This window comes from Tachysurus vachellii, chromosome 26 (assembly GCF_030014155.1).
Source record: "Tachysurus vachellii isolate PV-2020 chromosome 26, HZAU_Pvac_v1, whole genome shotgun sequence".
Classification (NCBI taxonomy): domain Eukaryota; kingdom Metazoa; phylum Chordata; class Actinopteri; order Siluriformes; family Bagridae; genus Tachysurus; species Tachysurus vachellii.
The window spans coordinates 4,055,409-4,078,159 of record NC_083485.1 but is presented as its reverse complement, the minus strand read 5'-3'; the positions used below and the strand labels follow the sequence as shown (position 1 = coordinate 4,078,159).

The following is a 22,751-nucleotide window of genomic DNA, read 5'->3' as shown; positions in this document are numbered from 1 at the left end:
GAGACGTTTTTATTCACTGCAGTGACTCTTGGCACGCTCACTAATATACAACCTGCAGATGGTGCATTCAGACATAAAGCTTTCAACAATATCTCTCTCCTACTCTCAATTCTTTTGTTTTTATTATTTTTATTACAGTAAACGATAAATGCACACACTATTAGCACACATTCCGCCCTCGGGGCATATCTGAGGTCACGGCGGTTTTGCGTGCCGACGTTCGGGGAGCAAAACGTGTCGAACAGGAAAGCTTAAAGCGTGGATTAAGACAGCATGCTAGTCTTTCACGCTCGTCCTTTAAGCGCTCCGATAACATCAAAACACAGAAGCTTCCTGCCGCACGTTGTTTTGCACCAAGTAGGAGACGAGACACGACGTCCTTCGCTCTTGGCTTGGAAAGCGGCGCAGCAACTCCTGCTGATTTTAATCGGCATTGTTCTACAGAGAGCACGACTAAAACCGCTTTCCTAGAAGTCATTCGCAAAGCATTTTGAGTGTCTGTTACAAAACAACAGGGTCTTAGGGTCGAGTCCGGTCAGACTCACCAGCTCCAGTCAGAAACTTCTGGGAGCCTTTAGAGAAATAAAGGAAATATGAATATAACAGTCACAGACCGCATCATGAATAAATATAGGGGTCGGTTCCATAAACCCTTTGATATGTGATATGTCTTGCTGTTCCTTATGTTTTATCAAGTGCAAAATCAAGAAGTAAAACTTGGCATTTGTGTGTGTGTGTGTGTTTTCTCACAGGTTGACGCCATCAGCCACAGAGGAGGAGAAGTGGTAAGTGGAAATTTCTTGCTGCTTTTCGTTTGAAATGGGACTCGTACTCCACACAACTACGTCCATCTGGTGTGTTACTGAACTTTTCAAATTCACTCCCAGTCTAATTGAACAAAAAGCAGCACAATAAAGAAACAGTTCTTTTTCCATTTAAACAGCGTATGAGGTAGAATACTGTGTAGTTTGATCTGTCTCGCCCATATGGCGAGCATGCTGGAGGTGTGTGTGTGTGTGTGTGTGTGTGTGTGTGTGTGAGAGAGAGAGGGCAGATGGTAGGGAATAGAGGAGGCTTGTGTTGCTCACAGCAGAAAGTTGTGGGGAATATTTATGCTCTTCCACAGTATGTGACCTTGGAGTTGCGTAATCGCTTCTCTTTTGCCCCACATGACTACATGAGAGAGCTGTTTTGTGTGTGTGTGTGTGTGTTTTGGGGGGTATTTTTTTTTTTTAAATTTAATTATTTTTTTTGGTGAACTTCCCTGGTAACCGTTGCCATCACTTTTGTTTTAACATGCAACATTAGCGCCCCCTGCTGGATAGAAATGTAATGACGTAATGTTGAAAGTGAGGTACCAGGATTTAAAAAAAGAAATAAAGTCATTAATAAGTTGTGTTTGTTTCAGTACTGCAATGCAGTTCGTCATTCAGGCCTACATGAAGCACCTTGGGGTGAAGGTGAAGGAATCTCGGGGTTTTGAGCCCAAACCCAAGCTGATAAACTTACTCCCTAAAATCAAGGTAAAAGTAACGCCACCTAAATCTTTCTTATTTCTCCAACACACACACACGTGTTTTTATTTATTTTTAACTAATTGCTGTTTTTGCCTCGAGCAGAAGACTATAAAAGCAGAGAAAGACGGAGGCGTGGAGGAGAAGCTGAAAAAGTCCCGCTTCCAGCTAATGCGCAGCCACAACAAGAGGCCGAGCCGAACAGACGTCTCATCGGGTAAGCCAACGTCGAGGTTTCCACAATTTCACAGACTACTTACAGAATGGTTTTTAGATCCAATAATAATCGCATGCTGTAGCCTTTTCTTACACAACCTAATCTTTACTAGCTGATAGTAAAGGCACAGAAAAGCTCTGGTTTAGTTTAAGGACTGTTGGACTTTCCGTATGCACAGTTACCAAGGCTTTAGAGCAGAATAAACAGCGGACACAAAAGCAGCCGTCACAGATTCCCGTAGGGTCGAGCGATCAGGCTGAAACACCTTCAGCAGGACGAACACGGAGCAGTCAGTCCAGTGAAGGACCAGACAGCAGCACGGGCTCCATCAGCTCACCTTCTTTCAGTGCTACGCTTTTACACAACTCTGACAGCACGGTGCGAGACCTAGAGCCAGGTGACGAGTTTCATCCTTCTAACTGCTTCCTTCTTTTACATTCCAGCCTTCAGCCTTCTCTCTCTCTCTCTCTCTCTCTCTCTCTCTCTCTCTCTCTCTCTCTCTGCCTCTGGCTCTCTCTCTCTCTCTGCCTCTGCCTCTGCCTCTCTCTCTGCCTCTCTCTCTCTCTCTGACTCTCTCTCTCTGTCTCTCTCTGCCTCTCTCTCTCTCTGCCTCTCTCTCTCTGCCTCTCTCTCTGCCTCTCTCTCTGCCTCTCTCTGCCTCTCTCTCTCTGCCTCTCTCTCTCTGCCTCTGCCTCTCTCTCTGCCTCTCTCTCCCTTCTTCTATATCCCTGTCTCTCACTCTTTCTTTCTGTCCATCTCTCTCTCTCTCTTTTTATACTTCTTCTATCACCCTCTCTCACTCTTTCTTTCTCTTTCTCATTCTTCTATCTCTCTGTCCCTCAGTTCCTTTTTTTCTTTCTTTGCCTTATTCTAACTTTTTCTATCTTTCTTTCTCTCACACAAATTGTTTCTTTCTTTTCTCTTTCTTTCTTTCTTTCTTTCTTTCTTTCTTTCTTTCTTTCTTTCTTTCTTTCTTTCTTTCTTTCTTTCTCTTCTTGTTTCTCTCTCTCTCACACACTCTCTCTCTCTTTCTTTCTTTCTTTCTTTCTTTCTTTCTTTCTTTCTTTCTTTCTTTCTCTTCTTCTTGTTTCTCTCGCTCTCTTCTTTTTTGTTTGTTTGTTTCTCTCTCTCTCTCTCTCTCTCTCTCTCTCTCTCTCTCTCTCTCTCTCTCTCTCTCTCTGATGTCCACTGAAAGTCAACATGTCCCCCCTGTAATATATCAGGTGCTTCTCCCTTGTCAGCGTTACCCAGACTCGGAGAAGTCGGCCCTCTGGGTGAAGGACAGGACTCCTCTTCCTCAGGAACGCACTTTGACTTCACCGGTCCTCTGGACCATCTCCAAGAGGAGGAGCCTGAGACAGACAGGTGGGCCGTACAATCCACATCCACGACCCTTTAATAAAGTCCAAAAGGCTGTTCGCTTTATTTCTGCAATGAAACAATTTCAGTGCTCGGTGTGTAGCAACTCACCGCAAGACACATGGTATATAAACCGAGCGTCATACACAGGTTTACTCTCAGTCATGAAATGACCCATTAGACGTATTGCACTAAGTAGATTTTATCGGACAGTCAGAAAATCCTTCCTCTGCCATGATAGACAGTTTCACAGCTATTTCTGTTCACTCAGTCTCCTCACTGCAGACTGTCTAAATGAGGACTTTGTTCTTGAGGTCGGACTGAGACAGTAGGGCATGTTGAGAGAGCTGGAGAGGATGTCCATGGGGAGGATTCAAATGTCATTGCAGTGATCTCATTCTGCTTGTCTGTATGTACGCAGGAATCCTGACGGAGGGACGCCGCGGCCGATCAGAAGGTGGGCGTCGTTAGCTGATTATTATTATTATTACCGTTAGCAGTAGTCAGTTGCATTTGGCAAAAAAATGATTATATTACTGTGTCATTGCAGGATGGAGCCGTTGGGTTCAGGAGAGGTGCAGAGCGAGGACGATCAGGCGTTTGAGGTGGAACCAGAGCAGGATCCTCCTCACTGGCAGACGCTGGTGAGCACAGATGTTCTCGCACTGCTGCCACCACATGAGATCAAGAGACAGGAAGTCATCAATGGTGAGGAATCACACGAAGGTTCACAATCATGTTCTACTGCATGCTCTACATGTCATCTACTATACGGACGACTAACTAAACCAGAATTACAAGTCTTCTCCCAGTCTGTGGTGAATGATGCGAAACGCGTGTAATGTGACGCCGCTACAGTAGCTTTAGGAGAATATGGTGAATTTTTACAATGTTGAAAAACAAATCGCACAACATGGGCTAGGTTAAAAGACCTCTCTAGGACGTCTCGTCTATCAGAGTGTCATCGGACATCTTGAATATTTTCTCTCATTCTGCATCAGCGCTTGGTAGCCCCGCCCCTCTTCTGCTACGTTAGAAAAGCTGCGAGTGCTGGAAGTGTCCAACATACCGCTCTTGTTTAATCTGGGTTCTTGAAGCACACTTTTCCACAGACATTTTGTAAACAGTATTATTTTACACAGTAGAGTAGCTTAGTGCGTAAATATGCGATTTACGACTCGTCTATTAATTTATTTAGCTACTTGGTACAAAGTTCCATAGTCATGTGCAGGTTGCGTCGTCTTGAGCACGTTTCCACTCTCTCTGACGTCGTCCCTCTTGTCTGGTCGTGCAGAGCTGTTCTACACGGAGCGCGCTCACTTGCGCATGCTCAAGGTGCTGGATAACGTTTTCTACCAGAGGATGACCCGAGAGGCCATTCTACCCCCCGCAGACATCAAGAACATCTTCACCAACCTGGATGAGATCGTCCAGCTACACGGTAAGAAATCAGAACTGAGCCTTATGCTTGTGGATGCTAGTTGCTATGACGACATCAAGTCTGGTCATTTATTTATTACCGTCTTTTTTCTTCAGTGTCCATCACGGAGCAAATGACAACCGTCCGGAAGAAGAACGAGACGGCGGTCGTGGACCTCATAGGAGACGATTTGCTGTCCTGGGTGAGAGAACTCGTCATTCGTCTTCACCTACATGAAGCGAGAGTTTATTTAATACTGAAGTGTAAACTGCGTTTTCCTGCTTGTAGTTCAGCGGAGCAGAAGAAGAGAAGATCAAACGGGCCGTGGGAACCTTCTGCAGTAACCAGCCCTTTGCTCTGGAGCTTATAAAGAGCAGGCAGAAAAAGGATCAAAGATTCGCAGCCTTTGTGCAGGTCAGACACACACTCAGGCCTCGTGATAATCGAGCCATAATCTCTTTGTGATGGTGCTCACCAGTGTTGGGCAGAAATGTGTTACTAGTAAGTTACTTTTGACAGTAACTAATACTGTAACGCATTACTTTTTAAATAAAGTGACTCCGTTACCGTTACCATATGGTGCGTTTGTCCGTTACTTTTTTAATTTAATTCAATTTAGCTGAAGTGTCACCTACAGACTAACCTGTTTACAGCAGCGACACACTGTAGGATTGGTGGATGCCAACCTGTAAACACGAAGACGCCGCGCTGTGGGCGTGTTTCCGTTTATTCATGTATGTGCGGCAGTAACGGCGAGTCGAGGCGAGAGCAAGACGAGTTTCTCACAGTGGAAATATGATCATTATTTCACTTTAGTTCAGCATAAAGACAAAAACCTTTTAGTCAAATCTAAGCTGTGTCTTTCTGGTTCAAAGGTCCGATCCATTGATGGGAACATTAAAGAACGTTCTTTAAAAAAAGTAACTAAACAGTTATTTTTAACCATAACACGTTACTTTTTGGTGTAAGTAATCAACAAAGTAATTGAGTTACTTTTTGAATGAAGTAACTAGTAACTGTAACTAGTTACTATTTCTTAGTAACTAGCACAACACTGGTGCTCACGTTGTTTTGCGTAGTTGTTTATTCTCCTTAGTACTTAATACCTACAGCTGAAGGTAAAAACGTTACTCATGGAAAGCTGAATTATGTAGAATATTTGTTCCATTTGATTTCTCCATTTGAACCCAATTCTCTTCAGACCTTCATATAGAACTTATTTGGTTTGCCAGCTCAACAGTCGAGTCTCAACAGGTTCGGACCTACGCAGATTAATAAAGTGTGAAGGACACTGAGCTCTTTTCTAATTTGCATATGTTCTTAGATCTTGGGTCAATTCCATACCTTTTTTTTTTTTTTTTTTTTTTAAAAGTATGTTGTTTACTTTAAAGAAGAAATGTGACAGGAATAAAGGACTACACATTTATTTGGGGGAAGTCGTGGCCTAATGGTTAGAGAGTCTGACTCCTAACCCTAAGGTTGTGGGTTCGAGTCTCGGGCCGGCAATAGCACGACTGAGGTGTACTTAGAGCAAGGCACCGAACCTCCCCGGGCGCCGCAGCATAAATGGCTGCCCACTGCTCCGGGTGTGTGTTCATAGTGTGTGTGTGTGTGTGTGTGTGTGTGCGCACTTTGGATGGGTTAAATGCAGAGAACGAGTATGGGTCACCGTACTTGGCCGTATGTCACGTCACTTTCACTTATTTCTAGTGTTTATCTCCATGACTGAATTTAAAAGCACAGAGTTTTGATCTTGCTGTTTTTATAATGTGTGTGTGTGTGTGTGTTACAGGAGGCAGAGAGTAATCGTCAGTGCCGAAGGCTCCAGCTGAAGGACATCATTCCTGTGGAAATGCAGAGACTCACCAAATACCCACTCCTGCTCGAAAACATTGCGAAATACACTGGTACTAAACCGTTTACTTTTCTTCTTTATTTTTTTTGTTATCCATGACCTTTAACCCCTCGCCACACGTCCTAAACGATATTTGTATCCGTTTCCTTTCAGACGACACTGAGGAGAAAAGCAAAGTGAAGCGAGCCTGCGAGTGTTGCCGTCAGATCCTCAACCACGTCAACCAGGAAGTAAAAGAAGCTGAAAACAAGCAGGTAAAAAGCCGACCACAGCGAAGCTCCACACACTTTCTGTATAAAAAGCTGAACAGCTACTCGACTGTTTTGCAAATTTTTTTTACGTACTAGAGGTTAGAGGACTACCAGAGAAGACTGGATCTGTCGTCCCTGAAGCAGAGCGAGTACCCCATGATCGCGGAGTTTAAGGTTTACGTGCTCTCCTTACCGTTACGTTGTCACTCTTTGGTTATTTAAAATGTTGAAATTTTATTAGATTTACATTGAAATTTTATTTTATTTTATTTTTTTTTAACTTTCTCTGTAGAACCTCAACTTGACCAAACGGAAAATGGTGCACGAGGGACCACTGTCTTGGAAAGTCAATAAAGATAAGACTATTGGTAAGAGTTCAAGAAACCATTAAAGGTGCAATTTGGAGCGTGAGAGCGTTTACAGAAGTGTAGTAATCATATCATTTCAGTTTAGATTTTTCTGGCCCTGAAATTCGGGTGGGGCTGAATAACCAGTCATCATCTTAAAATGGCAAGCTCCTCGTTTAACTTACAAATAATGTGCTTTGTTCTAATCCTGTGTGTGTGTGTGTCTGTGTGTGTCAGAGCTCTACACACTCCTCTTAGAGGACATCTTGGTGCTGCTGCAGAGGCAGGACGAGAAGCTGATCCTGAAGTGCCACAGTAAGAACCTGGCAGGCACGGCCGAGACCAAACACATCTTCAGTCCGGTCATTAAGCTGAGCACCGTACTGGTGCGCTCTGTAGCCACAGGTGCGTCAGGCCAGGAAGCGGAAATGAGTTTGTGAACGCGCTCTGCTTCAAGTGCAGAGTTGTTACTAACTCCGGGCTGAATGTGTTGTTCACAGATAACAAGTCGTTCTTTGTGGTGTCCATGTCCGATTACGGCGCACAGATCTATGAGCTGATGGCGCAGACCGTGTCTGAGCAGAAAACGTGAGTACGGTGTTTCAGAGATGAACTTTCATAACTGGGAATGGAATTCAGTGCCTGATGCATCTTCGGCCCTCCACTAGAAAAGCTCGACTTCCTCAAAGGTTCCTGCAATAAACCTGCAATAAGAACCATCCCGATATTAAACCGGTTTAGGAACTGGAACCTTTATAGAATCAGATTCCAACCAAGTGTGATTTTACGAAGGGGACCCATAACTTTAGCTTCACTTCTTATATTTTGTACATTTCGCACAAGATTCAGCAAAGTCAGTGTGTCAGTTTCCAGCAGAAGTTCAAGCTTTGGAGACAAAACGCAGTACGATGGCGATATTTTCGCTGGACTAAAAGTACAAAGCTCTTGCACAGGATGGAGTCCTGTGTTTTGTGTTTTAAAGACCCAAGTAACAACCTAAAACTTAAATTTGTTGTTTTTTTTTACTATTCTGTTGTCCAGGTGGCACGACCTGATCGGGCAAAGAGCAGACTGTATGAAGAGCCTGCCTCAGAACGAGTGAGTACTGCGATCGCTCAGCTGACATGTTGCTCTCGCTTCTGCCAGATTTCTTCTTTAATTCAGTTACGCATCATAGCTTTAAGTCACTTTGCTAATTCCTCTGTCTGACTTCTTTGCAGTGGGGAGCGAGAAGGTGATGACGAGTTGACCTCCGGCATGACGAAAATGAACAAAGATCCAGATCGTATCTCTACCGGAAGCATCCAGTCTCCAGGTATCTGATTCATGGGTCTGTAATTAAGAGAGGAAAGATCCAGCTGTTATCCAGTCCTCAGATGTGATCCGATGAAACTTGAGTAAAACTGTCTAATACGTAACATGGCTTTTCTTATAACATTATTATAGTATTGCTTAAATTATGCAAATAAGTGCTCTACGAATTTTATTTATATTTACGGTATACTATATGTGTTAATTAATATGTGTGAAACGTGGTCAATGCGTAGTACTCAATATGTAATACTCACTTCTACATGGAAGAGAGATCGGCCTGATGGTGGCGCTATAGTGCAGTATATTTTGGCCCATATCTTGAAAACCGTCAGACAAATTTTATTTATTTTTTTTACCTCCGAGACCTTTTGCTTTTTGAACCAATTTGGACCAACCACCCCGTCTAATATAATTATCATCACCTGGGGGCACTGTAGGTCTGATGGCCCTTGTACCCCAAGAGACTGCTGCTTGTGGTTACTTGTATTGTGTATGATCTGTGACATCTCAGGGTGATGAGTTACTGTGTGTTAAAGAGGATTCGTATACATTTTTCTTTTCCCCACCCAAGAAAAAGATGCCACTTCCTGCTCGGAGATCCTGCAGATTCCTCCAGCAGGTAGCAACCCGTTTGACACAAAGTCAGAGGATGAAGGAGAGGCAGAGGGAGAGGTAGAGGCAGAGGGAGAGGGAGAGACAGAAGGAGAAGTTGAGCGCTCGCTGCAGGTTCTGGATGAAGAGGAGGAAGAGGAGGAGGCCTTCCTCGAACCTGAGCTTGCAGAAAGACTTCCGTTCTTGAAGCAGGGTTCGAGGCATGCCATCGCTGTGGAGGAGAAAGACTTGGACTCCTTTGACCTGCCCCCGCTGATGGCAGACGAGGCACTTCGTACCTGTGAGTGTTTAATCTCACCAGCTTGGTCATGGCTTGGTTTAATTTACAAAATCATTGGACTCTAGTTGTACGTTAAAATGAAGAGGAAAAAAGACTGCTGTATAATCACTGTGTTAATGCAGATGAACATGTACCCTGGCACGTTCAGCATGGATCAGGTTGAGTGCTGATTTGTTAATGTACTGCTCCCTTATAAGACCACTAACTGTCTCTTTCTGGCTGTCTCTAACTCAGTGGCTACTCTGAGGCAGCTCCTGATCAACCACATGGACAGACAAGAGGACGTGGACAGGGACAGAGAGAGGGGGGACGCTCTGCTGCGTGAGCCGAGGGCAGGGTCTTTGCAGGGCTTGGAGGAAAACTTTGCCCCCAGTAACTCAGTGGAGAACGGAGCTGAGAGGACAGAGACCCTACACACCAGGACGGAGAACCGTCACGAGCTGCCCTCAGGAGATACAGGCTTCTTTGAAACCTCAGAGGACTTTGGTGAGATCAGATAGTGGGGCTTGTGTTCTTACCTTTCCAGTTATGCTCTTGGTTTAATTTATTGGTATTTTTACTTGCCGTAACCGCTAAGTCTGGAAAGATAACATCATATCGACTTGAAGTTAAATCCCGGTTATATCATTTAAGTATTTATCTTTTTTCCATCCTCTGGCAGTAGGCATGGTGTTGGAGGGTTATGGTGGGTCAGGTGAGAGCAGCACTGATGACGACGGGCAGGTCTGCAGCACAGAGCCTGCAGCAGCAGGAGACTCGGGCATAGACCTGAAGAAGCTCCTGTCTTCGGCTTCCTCTCAGAGCAGAGGACCCAACTTCAGCAGACAGGTCATGACCCATTTACGCTTGCTTCAGGCCAGCCTGCAGCAGCTGAAGGTAAAATTAACCTGAGGCACACCTGAGTTTACTGTTCACTAAAGTTATGTATACAGTGATGCCTCGAGATACGAGTGCTTTGACATACGAATTTTTTGAGATATGAGCTGTGATTCGCCCCAAATGTTTGCCTTGAGATACGAGCAAATTTTTGAGATACGAGCATCCGAGCATCCGAACAAAGATCCCCAACAACCACGTGTGCTCTGTTTCCCCCGCCTCAGCTTCCCGCGTCTCACTCGGTTAAAGCCGCCTTTCCACTGCACACGACAAACGACGGCCGATAAACAGGAAGTCATTCATTTCCTATGGAGAGTCGCAAAGGCGCCGCGTGAGGTGCCGACCATCTGTTTTAAGCGTTGGATCTGTTAAAAAATTTAACTTGTGCGACTACACCGCATCTGATATGCCGACCGGACAGGTTTTTATTAAAACGACTGGCAGATGTTAGTGAGGAAAGAGTGACAAAAAAGGCAAAAACAAGTGAAGAGAAAAGCGATGAAGAAAATTAAGCAAAATGAATGTAAAGAAAACAGAAATTGTAGCAATGAAGTTCAGTTAAGAGAATTTCAGTTAAGTTCGTTAATTTTAGTGAAGTTTAGTTAAGTTCCATTGAAGTGTAAAGTAGCATTAAGAGTGTACAGTAGCGAGTAAGTGAACGAAAGTGAAAGTAATTCCTCCTAACTCCTCCGCCTGTTTACTCCTCCGCCTGTTTACTCCTCCCTCAACCTCCGTGCGCATCTTCCGTAAAGTAAAACCAGTTTATTTTTTTTAACATTCTCTTTTATTACTGTATGTTTTTATACAATATTTGTCATTTATAAATACAGGTACTGAACATTTTTCATATTCAAAACACATAAACAAAACAGCTGGAGTGGAATTCTGTGAGCTGGAACGGATTAATGGGATTTCAACTCATTTAAACGGGGAAAATTGCTTTGAGATACGAGCAATTTGAGATACGAGCAAAGTCACGGAACGAATTAAACTCGTATCTCGAGGTATTACTGTATATATAGACCATCAGCCAGTTTGTTTATGGAAATGGACCTGAATTGTGAATTTATTTAGGCTGATATTTCCTCTTACCGTAAACTTCATAAACAATACATCCTTAATGTAAACATCCTCCGGCTTCTCTGACTGATGGTTAAGCCAATCAGAAGCAAGCATGCCCCTTTTTATTTATTTATTTATTTATTTATTTATTTATTTTTATTTTTTTTTTTTTTAAAGAGAACTATGTTGAGCAAATGTTTTTCTGTTGTGATTTCTGCTCTCTATTTGTTTTTGTTTTTTTGGGTGTTTTTTTTTTGCATGTATTTTGCACTTGTGGGCTCCTGAAATTTAACTAATACAGCAAATGACAAAGCAAATAGCTTTTCCTTTCTACAAAAATGCAAACATGCCTCATTTTATCCAGTAATAACATTTACAGACAGGATTAAGTTAGTGTTTTCAACACAGTTGAAACGGTTTGTATCATCTTTTGCATAAAGTTCTATTTTAAATTGTAAATGACAGCTACATTACAAAAACATTTAGCAGCCAGACAATATGAAAAATATCTAGATTATTTTTGTTTATATGAAAGATTTTTCGAGATCTTTTGTTGTTTATATTAGTGTCGTAGCTCTAGTGCAAAGGATAACGAATCTGGATTTATTTTTGCCAGACTGAATTCATCCCTCTAATATTCATACTGATGTTCGCTCTTCCTGTGTTTGCTCATACTGTTGTTTTTTTTTTTTTGTTTTTTTTTTTATAAAGGACGTAGAATCAAAATATAACCAACTATGCCAAAGGCACTCGGAGCAAGCAGCTACTGATTCAGAAGAAAACAAAGGTATTTCTTAATTCTTTAACTTGTTCCCTCTCCACACACAGCTTTTAAAATATAACTCATTAACCGAGTGCCTTCCTTCTGTATTTATTTCCCTTTTCTTCTTCTTTACAGATAAAAGCTAGTGTACCTGGAGCTGTGGTTTCCTGCTGGAAGTAGAAGAGATGCAGAGTCAACAGGAAGTGACGCTGTGCTCCTGCTGCTCCTCGATCAACTCTTAGGCATCTCAGCTGCCTTTAATCGGGCAGTAACGAAGACCGAGGGATCCCAAACCAAACCTCACACCCGCAGCACTCTCGCTTCTTTCCGAGGAAAGCGCGTGGAAAATTTACCAAGACGTTCCATCATCCCTAGTCGCTTCAGCCGTTTATTCGGAGTCATGAAGATTCAGATTAAAGCGGCTCTCTACAAAACTCACAAAGTTAAAGGAAGAGTAGACGATGGCAGCATGGCACCAAGGATTAACTAAATCCTGGATGGAACTTCATCTCTTCTCATTTTCACATCAAATCAACTTGTATGTGAAATTGACAATTTAAAAAAAAAAAAAAAAAAGCTCTGCTCTGACTGGATGAAATTGGGTTTAATGTCCTAACCAGTAAAATGATGCTACACGTAGTTACTCTAGGCCTTAGACCTCGACTGCAGTCGGCTCACGAAATGTCCTTCATAAGGACTAATGCTAGAAAACAGCCTGAGGGATCATTCCTTTTGTGTATGGATATGAATGTTATTACTGCTGCGCACATCTGCATGAGGGCCTCATGTGGCTATTTACACATCTGACCACTAAACTACAGGAAGATTTGACTGTTTCTGATCTCGTGGCTGAAGCTTCAACAAACACAATCAGGTTCATCGTCAGGATTTTTTAAAGCCTATTGTTCAGGTTTCGTAGCTAAAATATGAGCTTCTCTGGTTGCAAGTAAAGTTAGAATACTGCATTGTTTTAATCTGACGTTGACGTGAAGAGGAAAGCCGAAAGAGGGATCGCTCTTACTGCTGTTACTGAAATGGAGTCGCCTGAAAACCTGAAGGGATTTCCTGCATCCTCGCCAGCGTAACTTTAAGCTTTTTTTTTTACTCTCCCACATTCTGTTGAATGAAGCTACTGAAGATCTTTACACAGAGAAAGCAGAACTTTATCACCACGAGTCACTATATTCTTTCAATTCTACAAGCCAAACTCGATCCAAAGTCTCACTCTGGATGGTGATAGCATGGATTTTCTCTTTATCCGGGACGTGGGAATGAAGTTATGTGAAGATAAAAATTATTCTGAACATTAATGCAAGAACATCTTTTAAAAAAAAAACAAAAAACAAAAAAAAAAACAGACCCCTTAAGGTCTATAAGTGTAAAATTGTACGATTATGACCAACACTGCATCTCTTACAGAGACCTAATTCCTTCTTTTTTTTTTCTTTCTGCTTTCCACATATACGAGTCGTGTATTATTTTAACAGAACCTACTAAAAAAAAAAAAAAAAAAGGATAATAATAAATGACTGCAAGGTATCCTTAAATATTAATGTACTTTTTATTTTGGCTAATATTTGAATTATTATTATTGAGCACTATTAATGATCTTTTAGCCTTCTGTGGAAAAAGATATGAATAGTTTCTAATAGGTTCTATTGCATAAAAATAAGACTGAACTGTTCAGGATTTAAAGAACGATTGCACACTGTCTCGGTTTTATTTGCCGCTGCGGAAGAAAGCGACGAGAAGTTTCCGGGTTTATTACCTAAAGGACAAAGATCAAAACCACTTCGCTATGCTGCAGATTTATTCAATAAACTGGAAACACGAACAGTGAAGTTGAATCTTTCATCCCGAAAGAAAAATAATTGTATTTGGGAAAACCACAGAACATTTGAAATCAGCATTTAACATAAAATAAATAAGACAGGCTTTTATAGGATAACAGTTGGTGAGTTTGCATGATGTAAGTGTGGTCTATAAATATTTGTAATTATGTACATTTTTGTTACAACAGCTATAAACACTTTTTATTCTTCCCTCGTCATGCTACGCAGAAACAGAAAACAAATGTAAAGTCCCTCAGCCCGAATAGTTACAATATACCGTCACTGTAGACTCTGTAGAATGTTTTATAAACAACCCTTAAAGCAATCCACCACATCAACGATTATATTAAACAACAGTGTTGATTTGTAGACGTTCATAAGGTTACTATAGAAACGATATTACGCCTCATCAGCACCAGTTTGTGCGTCAATATACACGAATTTAAGCGTTGTGGTTTAATTACAGTTGTTTCATGAAGTAATTTAGAGCTGTTTCTCAATGTGAGAAAGGCAATACAGTTACAAACTGCATGAATGTTACATCAATGGACAATTTCTGATGGAAAAAAAACAACCAAAACTGTCTGTGGATGTGTTTAGTTTCGAGCTCCTGTTGGGCAGGTTGCAGTGTTCATAGAAATATATTTGGTGATCAGACGTCTCCGTTAGTCAGATGTTTCTGCTTCTTGGCTGCTTTTCTTCCAAGCTCCTTCCGTCTCTTCTGCCCGCTTTTAGCTTCCTCCTGCCTGAACTGATGCCTGAAAAAAAACAAAAAAAAAAAAACACAGCCGTTGGAGATTTATCCACAATCTTTATCGTGCTATGATGTAAACGTCGTTTAGTCTGGGCTCTCACCTGGACTGCCAGCGTCTGCCGCTGTTCCACACTCGGCCGAAAGACGGAAGCCAGTCGGCACCGGTGTGTGAGCTGTGGTCAAAGTTGGCACCCACGCGGTTGGCTGGGAGCCTCTTCAGCTTCTGCTGCTCTTCTGTAGAGATTGACAGAGGAGGTTAAAAGCAACGTAGCAGAGGAAGCCAACAAAAGCATCCTTATTTAATGTCAGTCAGAGGATTCCTACAACCTACAAACGTTTAGAAATCTGGAAACACTTTTACTCAAAACTGGCAGAAAAAGAGCTGCTTACTGTGTTTAAGAAAATCCTGCAGCGATGGACCGATGTCCTGCGATGTGCCCGCAGTCTCGTCCTTGGGATCCTCCAGCAGCCACGGAGGCACCCCCCCTACACCACAACGTTCATATACAATTCAATTCGTACGCCATCGTCCAACAATATCCGTCATTATCCGTTTTGAGTTAAACTCACCTGTGTGAACGTTTCCGATGGCAGAACAGTCCTTCAAAAGGGAAAGCTAAAGGTTAGAGTTTGAGGAATAATAATAATAATTAAAAAAAAAAAGCCAAGGACATGAAGAATTATTCAGTTACCTGATGGCCAATGAAGGTGAGGCCTTGTCCTAAATCGTCCCACTGACTCATGAAGGGATCGCTATGGCTCGGGCCCGGCTGCTCGTTCAGTACAGTGTGAAAACGTCCTGTCTGCTCTGAACCCATGCTACTGAGATACAGGAGTCACATCCAGTGCATCTGAACTGTTAGTTTGTCATCCTTCAGTATCAATATGATGAAATTCCTCATACCGCCAGTTTTTATATCTTAACGTATGTAAAAAAAAAACAAACCACAATGCCCCCAAAACAGCCATGACAAGTTTGTGTCTTTCGTTCTGCACTGGAACTAGCAGGCTAACATCGCTAACAAGTAAAGAAAGATGGTTTCATTTGAATATCTTGTATGAAAAAAAGAACATTAGTGAGATCAGGCACTGAGGAGGTCTGGGGTGCAGTCAGAATTTCAGTGTTCAGTTGGGGCTGACTCAGAGTCAGGGCTTTGTGCAGGACACTTGAGTTCTTCCACTCCAACCCTAAAACACCTTCGTCATGCTGGACCAGGTTTGGGTCTCTTAGTTCCAGTGAAAGAAAATAATAATGCAACAGGAAGGAAGACCCACATGTAGCTATGTAAGGTATCTACATTTACATTTACAGCATTTGGCAGACACCCTTATCCAGAGCGACTTACATTATCTCATTGTTATACAGCTGAGCAATTGAGGGTTAAGGGCCTTGTTCAGGGGCCCAACAGTGGCAGCTTGGTGGACCTGGGATCGAACTCAACCTTCCGATTGGTAGCCTAACACCTTAACCACTAGGCTCCCACATGCCCTACTATACTTTTATTTATACTTTTTACATACTGAATTTTTGGGTTGTATCACGTGGAGTCTCTATATACTGTGAGGAGCGTGCTACATTTCCTATACACCAAATCATGAGCTAGTGTCACACTGACAATAGAATCAGAGTTGCTTTCCACACTGCTGATTACAGCGACTAGCTCCGGCACAGAAACATCAGACACAAAACATCTCGGCTGACGGACTGCAGACGCAGGTCTGGGTCTGGATCGCTTACCTGATCGTCTGCTGGATGTCCTGCTGCTCCGGGTCAGCAGACTGCTGCAGCTCTGGATCAGGCTGGGTTTGATTCAGGAAATGTCAACAGTAACAACTCACACTCGTCATACACGATTACATTTTAAAGAAAGGCTAGAAAACCTAGAGCTCAGTCAGGGTTTACTTTAAAAAGAAGACATGGAAGAGAAAGACGTAAATAAAATCAGCTGTTATGTCACTTATGAAACACACAGTCAGTGATGATCCTATTTCCAACATTCTGTATATTTCTGACATTTCCGATGCTTTTGTTCTCTATATGAATGTTCTACTGTAAATATCAAAATCCATCCATTATTCACAACCCAGATCACGTGTGAGATTCCAATTGTTTTTCCCTCCCACTTCGGTGGATTATTTTACGTTCTCATGCAATGAGTTGCTTCTGTTTCTCAAAGCGAAACCAGGTTTGTAAAACCCTGCCAGCTCTTTCAATGAGATATGGATACTGTTGCTTCATTCCTGGAACACAAACCTCTATTAGAGCCTGAAGAACCTCCAGCCTGTGCTGCTCCTGCGACCGGATAAAAGCAGCTTGCTGGAAGTATCACAAGAAACAAACAAAACAAAACAAAAAAATCAGATATCATATCTGTAATAGTGCAAGATGACGCGACGAGATGAGTGAGTGGAAAACGTACTTCTTTAAGAAGCGTGTCCTCTTTCTCTTCATATTGCTCGAGAGCTTTGGCGATTTCTTCCTTGAATCTTGAAGGATAAACAATTTCATCTTTTAACATTAAGAACAAAATGGGGGGGGGGGGGATATTTATCTGTTCTGTTCTACCTGTCGGACTTCTGCTCGGTGATGATGAACTTCTCTTTGTGTTTATGGTCTGCTTTGTTCTTCCACCAGAAGGTGTTTGTGTTTTTGCGGTGCTCTTGACTGAAACAGAGCAGAGCGCACACACACACACACACACACACACACACACACACACACACACACACACACACACACACACACACACGGTGAGCCATTTGAACTTAAAGTAAATCATCCAGGGCTATACAGAGTGTGTGAATTCTTACGTGCTCATGTGCTCCAGCAGTCCTCCATAAAGCACAGTGACTCTTCCATCAGTCACGTGTTTCTGCACCTCCACCTCACAGCAGTAACACCAAAACCCAGTTTTGTGCTCCGCTGCGTCAAATTTCACCACTTGTGGACAATTCAGGGTTCGCCGTGCTTCTCTCACCTGCATCCAGACAAATGAAAACAAATAAAATCGAACATTGTTAGTTTTACTTTAAACAGATTCTATCAGTATGGCAAGATCTCAGCTGGAAACAGATCAGATCACAGATTTTGACACGTCGTCTTCGTGGCCACGGCCACTTCATGGTCAGTGCAGATGGGATACTGACAGTTGCTCAGGAGAAACACTTTCACTTCAGCGTGTAAAATAAATCAGTGGAGCTCATTAGACAACGTCAAATCGACTAATAATCACAATAAATTCTGTTTTGGTGAAACACTGTGGTATATTTGTGATGTTTTCATATTACTTTAATAATTTACAAACAGATTGGAAGCAGTTTTGACTTCTTTTTGGAGCTTTCTCTTGAATTAACAACTGTTTTGCCTCATATTTCTTAGCAAGAATTATATTTCTAGAATGTTTATATTTATAGAATCATAATTCTTCAAGAATTAGAACCCCCCACCACACACAACCATACACAACCCCACCCACACACACAGCCCCACCCACACAACCCCAACACACACACACAACCCCAACACACACACACAACCCCAACACACACACCCACCCGACACACACACAACCCCCACACACACAACCCCACCACACACACCCACCCGACACACACACAACCCCCACACACAACCCCAACACACACACACAACCACACACACACACACAACCCCACCACACACAACCCCACCACACACAACCCCACCACACACACCCACCCGACACACACACAACCCCCACACACACACCCCACACAACTCCACCACACACACAACCCCAACAAACACACACACACACCCCACCACACACATACACATTTTAACATCAAGCTTCCTGTCTAAAATGAACACTAACTTACAAATTATTTTATTACATAAATTCAAGAATTTGGAATTTAACAAAAATGTAAACATATTAAATTATTTAATTTGATTACGAATACTTTAAAACAGCAAATAACGAACGAACTTCTTATGATTCTGATTCTTCTCTGAAAGCGACTCACTGGCTCCGTCCCAAACGGCTCATTGCTCCCTACACAAGTGCACTACGTAAACATTTCTTCTTTTACGCCTGTAGTGCACTCGTCTTTCAAGATAACGTACTTATTAGAACGCAGCCGTTAGCCGAATAATTAGCGCGTTAGCTTCTGCTAGTAACCTGCTTTACCTTATCCAGGAATTTAACCAGAACTACTTTCAGTTTGCTCTGGTGGCTTTTCCCGTAGATGTGACCTTTCCCTGAGAAATCCGTCTGTCTGCAGATAGCACAATAAAACGCGCCCATTGTAAAAAAAATAATAATAATAATAAGAAGAAGAATTAGTCGTTTCTCGTGTTAACAAACGCCATCGTTAGCATCTGCTAAAAATACTTATTGACGGAAGTTGCGTAAACGTTACCATTAGCGCCCTCTATTGGCCCGGATGAGCGCTATCACAGTCTATGACTCATTACTGCCATCTGCTGGACCCTCGCAAAACTTCGGATATTGCACTGAACCCATGCTGAAATGATTTTTTTTTAATAATAATAAATTATGGATAAATAATAAATAATTATTAATAAATAATTAATAAACTATACTTTTATTATTAATTTAATAAAAAATAAATTTAATAAATTTAATAAATTATTATTATGATTTTTAAACAAAATTGCCTTTTATGTCCTCATGTAATATTTCCCAATAAAGACTCATTTAAATAATTTTATTCCTCTAATACAACAGCATTGCCAAAACTTTTTTTATTCATTTTTATTATTAAAAGATCACATCATACTTCTCTGATTAGTGTTACTTTTAACATGGGAATGTCAGCAACATTGTTCTAACTCTATTAACAACCGCTCTTTCAACAGGCTCTTTTTTCCTACGACTTTTACAAAAGCACTAACACTGTAGACTCCTTACGTTAATGGTTTATAATTCTCAGCACAGAAAACAGCAACCATAATAATAAAGTGAAATTGTTATTTTTTAAGTGGAACATCTACTATACTTCTTATCAGAGTGTGAAGGACTCCTCCATAATTAAAACTTCATGAGGTTATAATTTATTATATAATCTCATTGAATTATTTCAAATAAACAAAACCATCCACACTAGTAAGTGCAAATAACAGTATATTTTATTTTGAAATTACGAGAAATTAAACACAAAGAAAAATATTATTCAAGATAAACAAGAACATCTCTAGTGCAAACAGTGATCACAAGCAGCAGGTGAAAACATGGACAAATTCTATCTTCTTTTAAATCCTCCAGGCTCCTGCACCAGATTACAACTCAAACAGTGCTTGAATCATATCTGTGTAAAGGAGCAGAAATCAAAAAAAGAGACTGGAATGAAAATGATATTCAAAGCTCATGGCACCGGACTCTGACCTGGGTAGTTCATGCTCCTCTTCAGCATTCTGAACGAGTCTGCCGTGAGCGCGTGGATTTCGTTCCTCAGTCTTCTCCGACCGTCCAGCGTCAGGTGCCACAGGCAGGACTTCCTCTTCCCATCACCGCTCACCTGCTGCGGCGTCTTTCTGAAGCTGTTGCTGAAACACAGGTTGTGGCGGATGGTGTTTTTCCAGCCATCAGGCGCCGTTAGGAAGAAAGGAAAGTGTTCCCTGGAGAGATGAGGAACAGGATGTCCAAAGGTTTCAGGGTTAACTGGAGCTTTAAATAATAATTAGGAAGCTTTGAGAGGTTCAGTTAAAAAAAAAAAAAATTTAATTATTCTGTACAAAAATGTACAAGCACAAATCTTAGAATCAGGGCAAACTCTGACCTTCAAGAAAAACTAAATATTAAAATAAAATATATACTATGAAGTATTTGGTGATTCTGGTCCATTTGATTGATTATTTTATTGAGAAGTTAGTGGTTGTGATTGGATTTATTTAAAAAAATATTAATAATCCTACATTTTCGATTATTTTCTTACAAGCTTATAAATATTCCATGACTCAGCTGCATGAAGGGGTCAATTAAGGTAGAACAAAAACAGAGCTTAAGATCTAAAGCTATTTCTCAATACGCCTTTGTTCACCTGGTAAAGTTGTAGATCTGCTGGACGTTCAGACTGCCAGAACGACTGCTGCTCAGTGCCATGGCGATGAGGATGCAGTAGTTAACAGGAGGCCGAGGCCAAGCGCCGCTCTTTAGGTTGTGGCTGTCCTGCAAGACCCTCTGCAGCCTCCTGTTCTGAGCCAGACCCAGCCTGCGTGACGATACCTCCTTGGGGGCTCGACCCCTCCGGGTACCTTTCAACTTACGGCAGATTGCCACGTCATCTGAGGACGCGTCGTCGTCATCCGTGAGCTGGAATGACATAGCAGAAATGAGGAGAAGTGTCAAGGATGCAGAATTCTTGTAGCAAAGCATACACTATGGCTTATAAGGACGCAGAGTCGGGTTAGAATCTGTGATTAACAAGATTACTTCTGAGAAACTGGGCTAAGCAAGTGGTCCGGGATGTTTTTATATAGTTGTTAGCCTTTTACTGGTCACATAAAATAGTCAAATCCAAAACTATAATAAACATAGCTCAGGAATAAAAGCTCCATGTCTGTAATAAATATTCACAATACTCCAATATATTAGTGTATTTAATTGCAAATAAATCTGGGTGCAAAATGTTTAAGAACCACTGGTGTAAGGAAACTGTCTACATCCCAGCACAAAAAAAAAAGTATAGTATATGCTTTGATGCTTTTTAAGGTCTCACCTGATATTCACTCGAGAGAGACGCGTCATGCAGCGATTCATCCAGACAGGTTTCATCAGACAACGGCAGCAGGTGCAGGTTTTGTCCAGGCAAGCCTAGGGCAGGACCTGACGCAGATCTGTCTATTGTTAGTTTTGGAAGCGATGGCTTTTTGTCTTGAACAGGGTATTTGATGGGACAGGCCAGACACGGGTTTACCATTAACCACAGATTTGGCTGGATTACAGATTCTGGAAGATAAATAAATAGGTGTAACAGAAAAGGATTTCAAAAGACAAGAGTGGGTGTGTCTACAGGGCACAATAGTATTATTGAGTTATGAAGTTTCATGTTTATAATGCTCTCCATGTTGATTGAAAAGACATCATTATGCTGAGGATATTTCTGCAATCCTGAGTGACAGGAATTATTGCCACCATTATATATATATATATATATATATATATATATATATATATATATATATATATATATATATATATATATATATATATACACACACACACACACACACATATATACATATATATACATATACATTATATATATATATATATATATCTCCTTAAATTCTGCTTGAGTCCCCGATCACTCAGGTTACTGTTTCGGTCATATGAGGAATGAGGAAACGTTTAATTAACGTTTATGGAAGGAGTCTCCAGTGTACTTTGTAACATTACGTCTTCAGGATTGGGAAAGTCTTCGGGTCAAATCATGCAATTAACATGCAAGCTGATTTTGTTTTCTCTAATAAACTTCAACAAAAAGGAACCCTGTTTAGCATTTCAGTGCTAACAGGATTAACAATATTATATTATATTCCTATAACACCACACCCCAAACCTATTTGCAAAAAACATACCAAAATACTATTAAATCAGTAAAAGAAACTCCTTATGGTTTCCAAGACATGTTTTTTTGGAGCAGGTAAGCCTCATGTATCAGGAGTGTTGTGCTCATTTAGCACCACCTTTACAGTCAGCAGGGTTCTGGTGAAGCTCTTCAGGTAAAGTTCTTCTGGAGATTCTGGCATAATGCCACTGTGCCAAATATTGTTCATTTCTCTTTTCATCTGTGGAAGATGTTCATCATTAAAAAAAAACAAAAACAAACACCTGAATTATTTTCACTTTGACGTTAAATATGGTGTTTAATACCCTGATAAAACTGGTCTGTCGTCGTGCTCAGGTTGATCTCCTCGTTCATGTCCCAGTCGTGAAGCCCAGTCGTCAAATGAAGGTCGAGAAATTTCTCGCTAGCTCGCAGCCTGAGAAACATCTTTCTTCCTTTCTTTCTCTTCATTCGGTTGATTTGGTCGACTTTAAGAAACATCCTCAGTCGTAGATGAAGCCAGAACGTGTACATGTTCACACCAGGTGTCTGCAATTACAGCCATTTAACGAGAAAGATGGCGTTGCTAACGTGCTAATGGGGTTGAGGAGAAAACGCAAAGAAGTCGTTTTCTAGTTCTGGCGCTGAAATAATGTCAGAAATAAAATATCCAATCATAGCTAGACTATTTTTTTGACATTAGTTTACAAACTTCACGTTTTAAAACCTGCTTGCACGTTTTAA

At 41.4% G+C, this 22,751-nt stretch overlaps 3 protein-coding genes across 9 annotated transcripts in view; 1 reads left to right on the top strand and 2 right to left on the bottom strand.

The window, feature by feature from the left end:
• Positions 1-13,711, top strand: part of arhgef12b (Rho guanine nucleotide exchange factor (GEF) 12b) — a 54,524-nt gene extending 40,813 nt beyond the window's left edge. For 2 of the 6 annotated variants that reach the window (XM_060863236.1, XM_060863231.1), the window contains 23 exons: positions 753-785; positions 1,409-1,523; positions 1,620-1,731; positions 1,910-2,128; positions 2,955-3,096; positions 3,512-3,547; positions 3,641-3,798; positions 4,385-4,531; positions 4,627-4,712; positions 4,799-4,924; positions 6,303-6,417; positions 6,519-6,619; positions 6,713-6,790; positions 6,909-6,984; positions 7,201-7,368; positions 7,464-7,551; positions 8,005-8,061; positions 8,184-8,278; positions 8,849-9,169; positions 9,404-9,655; positions 9,831-10,045; positions 11,819-11,894; positions 12,006-13,711. In XM_060863236.1, coding sequence (XP_060719219.1) covers positions 753-785; positions 1,409-1,523; positions 1,620-1,731; positions 1,910-2,128; positions 2,955-3,096; positions 3,512-3,547; positions 3,641-3,798; positions 4,385-4,531; positions 4,627-4,712; positions 4,799-4,924; positions 6,303-6,417; positions 6,519-6,619; positions 6,713-6,790; positions 6,909-6,984; positions 7,201-7,368; positions 7,464-7,551; positions 8,005-8,061; positions 8,184-8,278; positions 8,849-9,169; positions 9,404-9,655; positions 9,831-10,045; positions 11,819-11,894; positions 12,006-12,016 — 2,827 coding nt within the window. In that variant the 3' untranslated portion in view covers positions 12,017-13,711. Of the gene's footprint in view, positions 1-752; positions 786-1,408; positions 1,524-1,619; positions 1,732-1,909; positions 2,129-2,954; positions 3,097-3,511; positions 3,548-3,640; positions 3,799-4,384; positions 4,532-4,626; positions 4,713-4,798; positions 4,925-6,302; positions 6,418-6,518; positions 6,620-6,712; positions 6,791-6,908; positions 6,985-7,200; positions 7,369-7,463; positions 7,552-8,004; positions 8,062-8,183; positions 8,279-8,848; positions 9,170-9,403; positions 9,656-9,830; positions 10,046-11,818; positions 11,906-12,005 lie in introns of those variants that run through there. The other 4 variants (XM_060863234.1, XM_060863232.1, XM_060863235.1 and 1 more) reach the window with 4 other exon arrangements.
• Positions 13,663-18,831, bottom strand: cenatac (centrosomal AT-AC splicing factor). Of its 2 annotated transcripts, none has more exons than XM_060863237.1 (11): positions 18,626-18,831; positions 17,268-17,434; positions 17,023-17,121; positions 16,877-16,943; positions 16,711-16,773; positions 16,195-16,256; positions 15,149-15,278; positions 15,027-15,057; positions 14,847-14,942; positions 14,558-14,690; positions 13,663-14,460 (listed from the first exon to the last, which is right to left on the bottom strand). In XM_060863237.1, the coding sequence occupies exons 1-11, from the start codon at positions 18,740-18,742 to the stop codon at positions 14,355-14,357; spliced, it is 1,071 nt and encodes a 356-aa protein (XP_060719220.1). In that variant the 5' UTR covers positions 18,743-18,831; the 3' UTR covers positions 13,663-14,354. The 2 variants fall into 2 exon arrangements, with proteins under 2 accessions (XP_060719220.1, XP_060719221.1); XM_060863238.1 differs by having other exon boundaries at positions 15,149-15,275.
• Positions 18,832-19,629: 798 nt separating this feature from the next.
• On the bottom strand, positions 19,630-22,583 carry foxr1 (forkhead box R1). The gene is made up of 6 exons (XM_060863145.1): positions 22,334-22,583; positions 22,147-22,248; positions 21,177-21,406; positions 20,499-20,770; positions 19,844-20,076; positions 19,630-19,766 (listed from the first exon to the last, which is right to left on the bottom strand). The coding sequence occupies exons 1-6, from the start codon at positions 22,539-22,541 to the stop codon at positions 19,738-19,740; spliced, it is 1,074 nt and encodes a 357-aa protein (XP_060719128.1). The 5' UTR covers positions 22,542-22,583; the 3' UTR covers positions 19,630-19,737.
• Between the last annotated feature and the right edge of the window lie 168 nt (positions 22,584-22,751).

Bases quoted from the DNA above. Each gene is read 5' to 3' on its own strand.
- foxr1 (XM_060863145.1), bottom strand. From the start codon at position 22,541: ATGTACACGTTCTGGCTTCATCTACGACTGAGGATGTTTCTTAAAGTC. The intron at 21,407-22,146 runs GTGGTGCTAAAT...TTTATCTTCCAG, and splicing joins GAACCCTGCTGACTGTAAAG to AATCTGTAATCCAGCCAAAT. The intron at 20,077-20,498 runs GTGAACAAAGGC...TCATCTCTCCAG, and splicing joins CAGATCTACAACTTTACCAG to GGAACACTTTCCTTTCTTCC.
- cenatac (XM_060863237.1), bottom strand. From the start codon at position 18,742: ATGGGCGCGTTTTATTGTGCTATCTGCAGACAGACGGATTTCTCAGGG. The intron at 16,944-17,022 runs GTAGAACAGAAC...TTATCCTTCAAG, and splicing joins ACCGAGCAGAAGTCCGACAG to ATTCAAGGAAGAAATCGCCA. The intron at 16,257-16,710 runs GTTTGTGTTCCA...AATCAAACCCAG, and splicing joins TTCTTCAGGCTCTAATAGAG to CCTGATCCAGAGCTGCAGCA.